This window comes from Glandiceps talaboti, chromosome 13 (genome assembly GCF_964340395.1).
Source record: "Glandiceps talaboti chromosome 13, keGlaTala1.1, whole genome shotgun sequence".
Lineage (NCBI taxonomy): Eukaryota > Metazoa > Hemichordata > Enteropneusta > Spengelidae > Glandiceps > Glandiceps talaboti.
The window spans coordinates 15,538,235-15,552,960 of record NC_135561.1 but is presented as its reverse complement, the minus strand read 5'-3'; the positions used below and the strand labels follow the sequence as shown (position 1 = coordinate 15,552,960).

At 34.1% G+C, this 14,726-nt stretch overlaps 1 protein-coding gene across 1 annotated transcript in view; it reads left to right on the top strand.

Annotated features, from left to right (window-relative positions):
• LOC144444328 (nose resistant to fluoxetine protein 6-like) overlaps positions 1 to 13,336 on the top strand; it is a 13,954-nt gene extending 618 nt beyond the window's left edge. The window contains exons 2-14 of the mRNA XM_078133741.1: positions 978 to 1,129; positions 2,424 to 2,496; positions 3,753 to 3,825; positions 4,508 to 4,686; positions 6,118 to 6,288; positions 7,007 to 7,103; positions 7,417 to 7,693; positions 8,077 to 8,156; positions 8,921 to 9,031; positions 11,262 to 11,403; positions 11,908 to 12,094; positions 12,768 to 12,910; positions 13,226 to 13,336. Of these exons, the coding sequence (XP_077989867.1) occupies positions 978 to 1,129; positions 2,424 to 2,496; positions 3,753 to 3,825; positions 4,508 to 4,686; positions 6,118 to 6,288; positions 7,007 to 7,103; positions 7,417 to 7,693; positions 8,077 to 8,156; positions 8,921 to 9,031; positions 11,262 to 11,403; positions 11,908 to 12,094; positions 12,768 to 12,910; positions 13,226 to 13,336 (1,796 nt within the window). The remainder of the gene's footprint in view (positions 1 to 977; positions 1,130 to 2,423; positions 2,497 to 3,752; positions 3,826 to 4,507; positions 4,687 to 6,117; positions 6,289 to 7,006; positions 7,104 to 7,416; positions 7,694 to 8,076; positions 8,157 to 8,920; positions 9,032 to 11,261; positions 11,404 to 11,907; positions 12,095 to 12,767; positions 12,911 to 13,225) is intronic.
• Positions 13,337 to 14,726: the final 1,390 nt, after the last annotated feature.

Sequence of the window (14,726 nt, the reverse complement as noted above, 5' to 3'; positions counted from 1 at the left end):
TTTGTATAGATAGATCGTTCCTTGATTTCATGTGTATCCAGGTCTATACAAAAACATCATAAGATCCAATGAGATATAATCAGAGTTTATAAACTGTAAACTCGGTGAAAATACTGAAACAGACCTCGAATGTTCATGTGTATGTACTTATTATGTGTGCCTCTATGACATTGCAACCGTCATCTGGCGTCGTAGATAGGATCATGTACAAGTTTCTTAATACCAAATTTGAGTTCAGCCAATAGTAAGTGGTGGTTGTTAAGTATGCCTTTGATTAAACTACTGTGAGTTCGTTTGGAATGTAACTCAGACTCAGAGAAAGAAGCTGTGTTCATGTGTGCTGACGCATAATGTATGAATTACGATTACATTATTTGTTTTCGATATCACCAAATTAGTAAACAGCATTAAGACATGGGTGTAACCAGTCTTGAAACCTATGAATCAACTTGCTCCGAGCCAAACAACTTGACTATATCGAACACACATATGTAGGTTTTGGCGAACGAGAAATCAATGTAAAGTTAATGGAATAACCACGTCTCTGGGCTACGGCAACTCCGGGCTCATAGTCTTTTTTCCAAAGCCAACAACAAAAACTATACATCATATAAATACTAAATTTAGTAAACGAAATACAGTTATGGGTGTTGCCAATCTTACACTCTTGAATCACAGGGATCAGAGCCAAGCAACTTCGCTGTCTGAAATACAGCATACTGGCTTTTGTATGGCAAATGACATTGTCAAAGAATGGCCAAGTATCTGGCTTACGGTAACCTGGTTGAATACGTAATTTAACTAACAGCAAATAACAACAATATAATAAATAAACAACACATCAACCTAACGGATATGAAAACATGAACAACAAAGTATGCTACATAAATGACATATCAATCATTACTCTACAAATTGGTACAAACTTTACAATACATCTATTCAAAATATTTAGTGCCATTTATGTTCTTTTACAGTGTTTGTATCTTTCGGAGATCTGCCAGAAATACTGCGAGAATATCAATTTACTCTTAATGGAAAAACTTATGGTAGTTATGGTTTATGTCGTTCCGTGGAACCTGACCCAGGTGTTCGTTCCTTCGGCGGGAAATACTTTATTGCATACCCAGTAAGTATTTTAGGTTCAAATGTATATGATATTCATGGTATTTTGATGTGTGAACATCACAAAACTAGAGTTAGGTGAACAAGTGTATGGTTTATAACTGCATGAGTCTTACATCTTTTGAAGCTTCAGTGTTCAATACGAATTCTATTGATCAACGTGTATCTGAGTCATCAGTCCCCTTATAGCAGTGGACTGTATTTAACAGCTTATTCCTCGCTTTTTAATATATTTTCTTGGTTTAAAATAAAGAAAATAAATGTAATTATACATTATTAAACTGTATTACCATATTATTATATCAAATCTTGACACCACTTCATTTTTGAGTGATTCGCCATATAACATAGTTTCGTTTTGTGACCTTTGATGTAACGTTTGGCCTTTTCATTCTTTAAGATACCAAAATGTATATTACTGTATATTTACAGTGAAACTATGCAACATACTTTTCTTTTCAAATATGTACACCTGATATCAATGCTTCAATTCTTATTAACTGTTGGTAACATTAAGTATTATGAATGTACAACCACAACCCTGTCTGTTGTAAATTATGCATTGCAGGCTCAAAGGTTAAATCCACAAGAAAAGAAGCATCCACTCACCTTTGATGAAATTCACCTGAAATATATATTTCTGTTAAATGAATAAATTATAGATACTGCTGTTAGATTTCCTCACAATTTTCAAATCGATTTGCCTATTTTTTTTATTTTTTTTAGAAAATAGGGTACTGAATTGGAATGGCATTGTTATGACTAGTTAGTAGCTTCTACAACAAATTAGTAATTGATATATATATATATATATATTAATTGATTCGAAACGTTAGGATTGAATTTATTTATCAGGACTGTTCCACTCATTACATTTGTATTCCTATGCATCGCAGTCCTAGGAGCACTTTCTTTATTATATGTATATATATATATATATATATATATATATATATATATATATATATATATATATATATATATATATATATATATATATATATATATATATATATAGTTAGCTATGTTTTAAAAGAGAACTCTGTGTGTGCGTGTATATATATATAGATAGATAGATAGATAGATAGATAGATAGATAGATAGATAGATAGATAGATAGATAGATAGATAGATAGATAGATAGATAGATAGATAGATAGATAGATAGATAGATAGATAGATAGATAGATAGATAGATAGCTATGCTTTACAGCTCAAGACCAATGTGATAACAGAAATGTTGTCGGAAATGTTATACCCGATATGATCTATACTTACTATTTTCGGTCTATTTTCAGATTGGTATACATTGGGGCGTCTGCTTTCCAGATAGTTGTAACATGACAGATGTTATCCTTATTCTCAATCAAGGTAATAACCATTTCTATGAATGGGTCGATACAAAACTTCCCATCATGCATCTTGTAAGATGGCAGAGTAGGGAAATAGGACAACTTTTTGACAATCATAATCTGACTAATAATCCATAGTACAATCAGTAAAGAGAAGAACTATTTGAAGAAAAAAACAACCTGTGTGACAAGTTGTCTGAAGGTATTAGTCTGTAACAATTAGAGAAGGTCCCAGAATATACACAAATAATGAGTCTTATTTTCATTGTGCTGCCATTGATCAGCCCCAGGGGTAATAATCTGTTTAAAACTATGCACTCACTTTTTTTTAATTATTTCATTTTCTATTGATTGGATTCATTATCATCCACACAGTGACGCAAAGCAGTTTCATCTTTGAAAAAACAACCCGTGCTTACAGAGTGTGTCATGGTGCCGTATATCGGCAACGGCTATTTTTGTGTTGTAAAATAAAATAAAATTTGAACATGCTGAAGCGAACTATGGCTAGGGATGTCATACAGTGCTAATTTTTGTTTTATTTATTTATTTATTTATTTATTTATTTATTTATTTATTTATTTATCTATTTTGTTTTGATTTTTGATGTGGGAGCGTGACATATTCACTGTACTGTGCTGTGTCCATATGAACCTGTGTTTGCGATGATGCATGTAATTTTTACAGGTAGACACAACACTGAATTGCTACATCATTGTTGCGTCTTTTTATATTGATTACGTCAGTGGTACATGTTATTGTATCAAAATAAGAGCAATCAACTCTCGGTAGTCTTCTTGAAAGCAAGACAAACAATCTGGACTACGCATGCATTAAAAAAATATTTGCAATGCCCATTGCTCTTTTTAAGTCATCGATGATTTTAGCATCTTCGTGTAAATTAATTATTATTCCTCATCGTTCTTCAAAGTCATGTAAACAATATGCTAGCGAGTTGGTTTCTATCATCATATTGTCTATGTCACTGGTGTACCGCCACATACACACATAAATACAGTGCACGTGATTCACATAAAAAATATTGCTACATTGTATTACATTCTAGTGACATCAGTCACCTTGCATGCGCACAGCATAACGGTCGCCATCTTTATCACACTGGTCAGCAAGCCTCACTACTGAGAAATTCTGGATAATAATATCGATATTCCTGTAACAATCGATGATACCGTGACTGCCAAATATCAAATAAACTTGATTATTATTAAAATTATGATTATTATACAATATTTATTCAATTATATATATCTATAGGTGCAGGAGTACCATTCGACAATGGGTATTGTCCAGAGGACATTGCTTTCAGAACCGGAGACTACATTGCCATGTAAGTCATTATGAGAGAATGGTCAAATCATGAGTGAGATTCATATACGGCATTCCATAAATAAAGAATTCGAATATAACAACGTTGACGACACTCATGCTTTTTTAAGAGGTATTCATAAATGTGTGTATAAAATAGACCTTTACAGTGATTGAAGAGAATACAAGAAAGTAGTTTAATCAAAACACAATGTGTACACATCACAGAAATATTACTTGACAATATTGTGTTCTGTAAACAAATATTGGAAGATGATAACTTGATTATGACGTAATCTACTGATCGTTCCCCTGATTGTTAATGGGCGACGCTTTCATGAACTGGGATGTCAACATAGACGAGATTTTAGTATTTATTTTTTCTATTATTGAACTACCTTTGCTGTAATAATGTTTTTTTTCCTAATTGCTGGGAATATGTTAACAACTATAGAACAAGTCTGTAGTTGTTTATTTGTGACTCATTAATTGATAGAGAGAGAAAGGGAGAGCAAGAGAGAGACACACACGCACACACATAGAGACAGACATATACATGCACACACACACCCACACTCAGACACACACATGAGCGCATTAACAAGCAATGCACAGTAACAGTGGTAAGCAAGAGTGTTGTTGTTTTATATCAAAATGTACAAATGTAATAGTGACCGTATCTCAATACCCTACATTTTCTACAGTGTAATATGTAGTATCATCGCTGGTTTAATGGTCCTTGGAACCGGATATGACGTAATCTGGCAAAGGAAACTGAAGAGACAGTTAAAGAGGAGTCTTGAGATAGAAAAAGATGGAAATCTAAAACAAACACTTATCGACAGTAAGATGACAGTTGAAGAGTTAAAGAAAAAGAAACCAGGTTTGTCGACTTCGAGATTCCTTTTGTCATAATTGATAAGAATATCACACGCAGATCTAGTAAATTAACTTATCATTCTATTCCTTAAAGAAATTATATGTGGAAATTCAAAATTAAGTTCAAAATTTATGTTTGGATTGTTAAATGAATAAAACAATATTACTTTAATTTATTATAATTTATTGACTCAATTACGTCATGGCCAGTCAACCCTTCATTTGTCATTTACTCAAACATCACTACCACTCCATTCTTTTTCATGTTTCCTGTGGGACAAGCAAAGATGATTGACGTATTTTTACCACGGATAGTTAGGGCCCAATTCTACATAAAACTATTTCAATAATATAAAGGCCAAGATGAAAACGACAGTATCTGTTTGATATCAATTGCCAGCTCAAGATAGGAAAAGCAGAAGAAAAAAATAATGTTTATGGTTTTTTTTATATGTTTGTCAAAAACAGAAAACTAATGGCCGCTTTCTGCCACGGATTGATTACTGTCTGTAAATAGTTTGAAATATACTTGTGTTTGCCCATTTTTTTCTTTTTTGTCAACCTTTTTGTATTTATTTCTTTTGATTAAAGCTTCACTAGCGTAAATGTTCTGTCTGGTACAATAATTTACTGATTATATCGTACACCCTGTGCTAAACATATTAGCTGTATGTGATAAATTAAACGAAATTGTTTTATGGGGTGTCCGCACCAAAAATCAGCGCCCTCAACGGTGATCACGAATTCAACCTGTTTCTGTATTGCTTGTGGCTCAAATGTTAATCTATGATTAACATGTACAGTGTCTAATTATAGGTAATTGAACAATTTTCAATGCGTTTATTGTGGTAGTCTGATCAAAAAATGATACTCAAGTTAAAACTAGTACAGTTTGAAATGGTGCAATATTCAAAACCTAGTTTTCGCTCAATATCTATATACCCGTACTACAAATCTACAGATAGTACAGGCAACGAATAAATCGATGCAATGTCTTTTTTATAAGTGATTGACCAATTTTTCATGAATATATCTTTGGTTTCTTGATGAACAAAAATGTCCTAGTTGCAGCTAGCGCAGTTTTGGCTACTTGAAAGCACTGACCGAGTCTATATTTCGTTCACGTTGTAATTTCGAGAAGAAGAAAATTTTTAGAATTGTTTTATTCATGCAATTCATTTACTCCGAGCAAATACCCATTTTTCCATCAATGTGGTCAATCTAAAGTTTGTGTAATTTTTTGTGTTTATAAAGAGTTCATGATAACAACCCGTGTTAGACAGAACCATACTATTAGAGACAAATACGTCGTGTTGTCGTTCAGACCAAGTCAGTTTATCCTTGAGTGTTCGCTGATAGGCCTAGCACTACACGTCGTATCTTACACACTAATAGCACCAATACAATAGCAATTTTGTTTGTTGGATTTTTACAGGTTATCTGGGACAATTTCTCATCTCGTTCTCCGTCGTGACCAATGGTAGAAAATTGCTTAGTGCAAAGAAAGGTGGCTCTAGTAGCATATCGGCACTGAACGGAATTCGGGTTATTAGTATGTTGTGGATTATTTTGGGACATTCAATTCAGTTTGGAGATGGTTTTTATGGTAAGTCAAGAAACCAAACTTATATCGGCACGTTTGTGACTTGATTAACGGGGACTAGGGATGGGGCTAAATCGACACAACACAATATCACATCATAACGTACGTATGTACTAACTAATAATCTGTCGCTGAGGCCCAAACGAATTGTGTGGTTCTGACGATGTTCAATTTTAGAATAGATGGATTAGGTAGGTTGTCGACCTTCCAGACTTTTCACTGAAGAAAGAGCTTTAAAAGATTAGAACTGGAACGGATACAGAATGAAACGAGTCCACCTACGATATGATATCCAAGGTGATTGAGCACTCTACTTGGCGAAAGAAGAATGAAACACACACCCACACTCTCTGCCTGTCTGTCTGTCTGTCTGTCTGTCTGTCTGCCTCTCTCTCTCTCTATTTATATTTGAGTGTCTAGTTCAGTGTTTTCCATATGGTCTATGTGTTATTGGTGTATTCCCATCATATGTAAAGCCATTACAGATTGGAAGAACAGTTTCACAGTGTCTTCCTAACTTGATGTCAGTTTTCGCATCTATATTTCTCGCAAGACTTCACACAATTTCGCGATTTTATTTTTTTTCTCGTAAAACAATTTAGTGAAAAAATCTAAGTGGTGTCGGGTAACCAGAACCAAACAATTTAGGCCTGATGACTTTCATAACCATTTTTATTTAAACAATACGGATTTTAACAATTATACTGTTTCCCCCTACCAGACAATCGACGTTACTTTTATCAAATAGTCGTTCCACGGTTTTCTTTCATGGCGGTCTTTCAAGGAGTGCTTGCAGTGGACACATTCTTCGTTTTAAGGTGAGATTTAACTGTTATGCTGTTATAAGAAAGCGACAATATCCTACAAGAAGAAGAAAGAGTGTTTGCAACGCTGCCAATTTAAATATTGTGAATGGTGCATTATTGGGGGAATATGTCATCACAAAATAATTTTGTCGCGGTTGCCTGAAACTTTCCTAAAGGGTTATGGTTCGATGACGGTATGGTTAGGCTTTTCCCTCGCTGCTTTTATTTCCATTGTTATTTACAGTCAGGTTAAAATCAATCGTTGCCTTAGCTACTCAAATCGATTACAACGTCATAATTTGTTATCTGAATCCTTGTTTCACAGTGGTTGTCTTGTCGCATACATTGCAATGAAACAGTTATATAAAACCAAGGGAAAGTTGAACTGGCTGCTGTTCTACTTCCATCGGTGGTGGCGTCTGACTCCTGCTTTTGGCTTAACATTGCTGTTATGGTCAACTCTGATACTACACATTGGAAATGGTCCAGAGCATACTAAAATTTTCTCTGAATACACACAACAATATTGTCAAGACTACTGGTGGGCTGCCTTATTTTACTTCCACAACCTGTATCCATGGCCAGGTGATCTAAATGTCATGGTAGGTAATGTGCATTGTCTAAGTGTGTTCTTATTAGTATATTTCATATATACAAGAGTGAAAACACACAAGAATGTACTGTTCCAGTGAACACGAAATTTGAAATGTAGTCAACGCTTGTCTTGAACTGACAGGGAGGGGGAACCAAATATAGATTTTTAATGGGGATACATTCCCTTTTGGGGTGGGGGATAAGTGTAAAGCCGTCTTCAATACTCCATACAAGTTCCACCCATATAGTGTACACAGGTGTTCGAACTTGAGATCTGTCTAAAGTCGCTGAAATCTTAATACTAGATTTATTATGTTTCACACTGGCAAAATGATCTATATCGCCGAATGAAGTAAATTGCTGACACTAACTATTGACTGTTCTATTACAGTGTATGGGATGGACGTGGTATCTTCAAGCTGACATGCAGCTGTACATTATAAGTCCAATCTTCCTCATTCTGCTGTATAAGTGAGTTATTGAAATCTAGAGTTGTTACTAGCCGCTAATCATATCTAAGTTAATATATTTAACTTCGTATTACACCTAAATTTACAATTAGCTCACCAAAGCTTTCGCAAAGTATGCACCATGGCTTCGCCCGTTGTTTTTTGAAGGCACGACACATGCGTGACTTCAGACAAATGTCACAAATTGTCGGAATGTGGTAACCTCGCCCATCACGGTTCATAGATGGTTTAAAAAATCATGTCGTTGTCCGCTGACATATTTGAAATTAAAATCAATATCAACATAAGCGAATCATCGGCTTATTACGCAAATTTCAATAATGTATCACCGTTGTAATGTATGTAAAAGTGATATTCAAATGACCGTGCTTTGTGCATTAACTTGTGCATAACCAAGAAACGATCAAATGACGTAATTTATCATACGTATCCAAACAATGTTCAGGAAATCTCGACTATACAATCAGCAGTTCTAACAATGCATATCATAGCAGATTTGCAAGGACATCAACATTATACTGGAATGTGGTTTTTCACGTGCACGTTAGTAAAAGGTTCATAAACTCTGCCTTTGTCACTTTAAAACAGCATACGCTTAATATCTAGGTATACCTCAAATGAAATAAACAATTTTTTCTTGACTTGACAAATTGTGTAGAAAAAAAATCTTAAAGTTGTTTTATTAAGAGATAAAAATATAATATCAACACCAATTTTTCATCTACACGATCTCTTTATCATTACATTTCTTTTTTAACACAACAGGTCTTTTGCAGTTGGTACAAGTGTCGTGGCATTCTTCACCGCTGCATCTATTTGTGTAGTTGCTGCCCTCGCCACTTACTACGGCTACCCTATTGGAGGACTAGATTTCAGGTAATGTTTTTGCCCATTTACCGGGCGATTAAATGTTAAACTTTTATCAAACAATCACTTGGCTAAACTATAACAATATTATGTACTTAGCGATTTGACGAAATCTTAATTCTCAATGTCAGATGGACGTGTTATTACAAAGATCAATCATTTCAGTGACGTCATTGCTACCTCAAATGTTAGTTTAGCCGCGTGACATCTAAACGTACATCTTGTTTATGCCATCAGCAATGAAACTAAACCGCACATGTTTATAACATTGCGAACAAATCCACATGAATCAGCTAAAAAAGAACATTTCATATCCTTGTAAATTGTTATTATGTCACTTTGATATGTAACAGCATATTGAACAGGCAGACAGACAGACAGACAGACATACACAAACAAACAAACAACCAGAACGCATGCGCAACGAGATATATAGTAATAAAGAGAGACTATAGTAGGTAACAACCAATTAAATGTGTCTTTAAAACTATGAATGTGGTGGCAGCGGTGGGACAGGATCGTAATTACCATTGATTTTTGGACGATTTCCATGACCCCCTTTTTATATACGCTCTCATTTAATACATTGTGACGCTTTTGTTTGTTAATATTGGGAATTCAAAGAAAAACCAGATTTAAACTTAATGCCTCTCGTAAGGGAATCACTAATTATGTAAATAACTCATTAAACTAAAAAGCTATGGTAACAGGCTTTGTTTTTTGGACAAGCGTGCTTTCTTAGGTTAATGTATGTAAGAGTGTATATGATACTGCTTAATTACTGAATATCATTCATTATTCAAAATACTCATTAAAGAAAAAGTGTAGCAACAAACTTCATAGGACAGGTGCGTATTATTATGGTTGATATATGTATCATATATTATACGAAATTTGAAGCTTGCATTTTTAAGATACAACCTAGTTACCTAAAATCATTAATCATGCAAATTTTTCATAAAAACTAAGCTATATAAAAGATGTTATAGGACATATCCGCTTTGTTATAGTTAACGTATTTACTAAATTGTATTGAAATTGCAGTATGCAGTCTTAAGACTTAGCCTAATTACCGAAAATCATTAATTATGCAAATTATTCATTAACACTGTAAGGTACATCAACTAACTTTATAGGACATACACAATTTGTTATGGTTAATGTATGTACTGAATTGTATTGAAATTGAAGTATGCAGTCGTAAGATAGCCTAATTATCAAGAATCATTAATTATGCAAATTAAATTAAAGGTACACCAACAAGCTTTACAGGACACATGTGAATGTTATGGTTAACGTGTGTACTGAATTATATTGGAATTGAAGTATGTATTCTTAAGATATAGCCTAATTACTGAGAATCATTAATTATGCAAATTATTAATTAACACTGTATGGTGCATCAACAAACTTGATAGGACATATGTGTTTTCTTATGGTTAACGTATGTACTAAATTATGTTGAATTTGAAGTATGTATTCTTAAGATATAGCCTAATTACCAGAAATAATTAGTTATGCAAATTATTCATTAATGCTGTAAGATACATCAACGAATTTTGTAGGATAAATGTATGTTGTTATGTTAAATAAATACACTAAATTATATTTAAATTGAAGTATGCAGTCTTAAGATATTGCATAATTAGTTGATTTCATTAATATGCATATTTCTCTAATTAAACATTAACAGATCTGGCTCAAAACCTAATCAGGTCTAGCTATTACCCTAAAGATTATATATCCCAAATTTCATTACAATTGAGCCAGCCGATTTTTAGAAAATGATGACACAGACAGACAGACAGACAGACAGACAGACAGACAGACAGACAGACAGACAGACACACCTTCCCCTTTTAATACCCCCCGTACCCTTATAGGTAATAACGTTTCCAGTGGGATTCGAACCACTGACCTCTCAACAGCTAATCCTGAGCACCATACACAACACCACAGGAGCTGGTGTTAAACTATATATGATTTGAAATATTTGAACGGGAAAGACGGGGGTGTGGTGTCAGGTTTTAGAGAAAGGAAATTGAAGGATTGTCACTTTTTAGCCCAACAGAGTTGGAGATGATCGCATTTTATGCAACAGACCGGGCTGGATTTCCCCTTCCCCATCCCTTGTCAATACAAAACACTACCTTATTGCCAATACTAAATACTGGACTATGAGAGGGGAGCAATACATTAAAACATGGCTAACACATATCACATAATTATTTCGTCTTAGGTTCTACAACGACAACCTTGAATCTAGATCTGCCGATTACATATACACTAAACCCTACAGTCGTTTACAAGTATACATGGTTGGTATATTCCTTGGATATGTGCTAAGTAGACTGAACGGGAAACAAATCAAACTTAATAAGGTATGTAAGATTGATAGCTATTACAATGATAACCTACCTGACACATGAATGTTAATCATATATGCCAAATCAATAGTCGTCTACAAGTTTACGTGGTTGGTATATTCCTTGGATATGTGCTATGTAGACTGAACGGGAAACGTATCAAACTGAATAATGGTGCAGTGATTGAAAGAAAAGCAACATACCACAGCATAACCTGGTATAATTAAAACTAGTCTTATTCAATCTGGTACAATCTAACATTTCCGCTTGGGAGGAATTGTTTTTTTTATTCAGCACCGTAAGTTTACCTTAACAAAGTTGCCTTCCAGCTTTTACTGCAAAATGCCTACACAATTGACTGAAATTAAATCTGCATGTAGACTACTATAATATAACGTCATTTAGTTATGTCATAAATGTACAACACAGTTATCAATTGCGATAATAATCTCATGCACATCTCAGTAAGGAAACTCCGTATACAAGTCTGAACTATCGCTTAGGTCTCATTCCTTTCAGTTTATCAACTTGTTATGTTGGGCACTAGCCGTCGGTGTTGGTTTGACATTACTGTATGGACTCTATCCAACCGCTGATGGTGCACATCCTGACCAATGGTTAGCTGTTCTGTATCAGTCTACGAATCGCTTTATATTTGCTGTGGTTGTAGCCTGGGTAATTTTCGCATGTGCGACTGGAAATGGAGGTAAACTTATATTATATATTTCTTGGTAGATGGTATCGTCATAAAAATACTGGTAGCAAAGAGGACCGAGTAATGTATACTCTTCCATCCATCCATCCCCTCATCCATCCATCCATCCCTCCCTGACACATACATACATACATACATACATACATACATACATACATACATACATACATACATACATACATACATGCATAAATACATGCATGCATGCATACATACATACATACATACATACATACATACATACATACATACATACATACAGACAGACATACATACATACATACATACATACATACATACATACATACATACATACATGCATGCATGCATGCATGCATGCATGCATGCATACATACATACATACATACATAAGTAAATACATACATAAGTACATACATACATACATACATACATACATACATACATACATACATACATACATACATACATACATACATACATACATACATACATACATAAATAAATAAATACATACATCTGGTAATAAGAAATATTGACCTATCAACAGGTCCAGTGAATATATGTTTTCTTGAAATGCATGAATCCCATTGGCCCGTTTGACCCACTGTGCATATTTAGTGCATCGAATCATTAGATGACGTGTCTCATTAACTTGTTAATAATCATTATCGAATCTTTACAGGTCCAATAAATACATTATTGTCTTGGAGTGCATGGATCCCATTGGCTCGTTTAACCTACTGTGCATATTTAGTACATCCAATGTTAATGTTTTTGTATTACTGGAGTTTGGATGAATTAATACATTATACGGACATTACTGCGGTAAGTATGCAAAGAACACCTGAGCTGACTAACTAGTCATTTTGCGAAGTGAACTAGTCCAAAATTCAGACTTCCAGATTTCATTCAATAATGTTATTTATATTTCTGTTAGCCAATGTAGTATGGAATATTTGATGTGTAAATATCTGTGCGTAAATAAGATATTTTGATAACTGCTGACTGTTCGGAAAAGGGGATGAGTCGAGTTTACTTACCACCAAATGATATTTTAAGTTGACATGCTGTCCTTGAGATTTACATTCACATTGTCTCTCTACAACTGAACTGACTGTTTGTATGCTCTGTTTATTGCAGGCTTACATCTATATTGCACACGTGGTGATATCCTATTTAGTTGCCTTCGTAATATCCCTGGCCATAGAGTCACCAATGATTGGATTGGAGAAACTGATATTTCGCCGTTGATGACATATATGGCGTTTTCCCCTCGTGATCAATAGCAAATCATGAATTCAGGTTCACAAGCGTCGTATTAAAAATGTGCTGTTTATCTACGATCTCACCAACTGTGAACAAGGTATCAGTCAATCAATCAATCAACCAATCAATCAATCAATCAATCAGTCAATCAATCAATCAACCCACCCACCCACCCACCAGCAAACTAACCAACCAACCAACCAACCAACCAACTGAATATTTAAGTCCCCGTCTGCGAATTCTTACCGGCCAGCAAGACAAAGACCTCGGTTGTAAATAGAATTTTAAATACTTTACTGCTACCTCGTCATTCGTTTTTACTGTATTACCATATTCTATAATCTATACCTAGCAAGAGCAGCTCAGATGATTTGCCCATGTTACCTACAGAATAATACACACTGTGATTGTATCGTGAGTTTTGAACTTAGAAAAAAGTTCATATGCATCATAGCACAAGATTAATTTAGTATGGTTGACGTACAGGTTTTTGAGGTCTGTACGTAGTTGATGTCTGTATACCAATGTATCAATTACCAACCTACCACCCTGTCTGTCTACTCTACTCATCCTTAGCTTATATAAAGTATTTATTTCACCACGGTGTATATATAGATCTGAAAAATGCTGTATGATTTCAAATACAATATTTCATATTGTCAATATTAATGTCCGAATTATATATTCTTGAACACGCCTTCATTCAAATTTATTTGAATGTGTAACTAATCAATGGAACTGGTATCTACTTTTTTACATTCGTGATCTATTGTTTAATTTTCATCGATTTTCAATTAAAAGATCAAGGTCAAGGCCAAACATAGAGATAGTTGCAAGAAGATCACACATGATAGGAAAAGGACAAATAATTGTATTAAATGTCGTATTGCTCACAAGGTTGTGTAAGAAAAATAATTCCACAGAAATGAAGTATTTACAACAACTGGTTCCCCTAATAATATGAGGGTTGAATACCAGTTGACTGGAGTATCTATTTATGAATTATTATGTAAATCATGATTTGTTACTAAAATATGGTTTTAATCCAATAAACAGTGATATGACTATCAACAGCAATGTGTGTACTTAATATCTCTCTGTATAATTACCTGTAAACACCAGATTTAAACTGAATGCCTCCCGTAAGGGAATCACTAATTATGCAAATAACTCATTAAACTAAAAAAACTATGGTAACAGGCTTTGTTTTTTGGACAAGTGTGCTTTCGTAGGTTAATGTATATAAGAATGTATGATACTGCTCAATGCAGTCTTAAGTTATAGCCTAATTACCGAAAATCATTAATTATGCAAATTATTCATTAACAAGTGTAAGGTACATCAACTAACTTTATAGGACATACACAATTTGTTA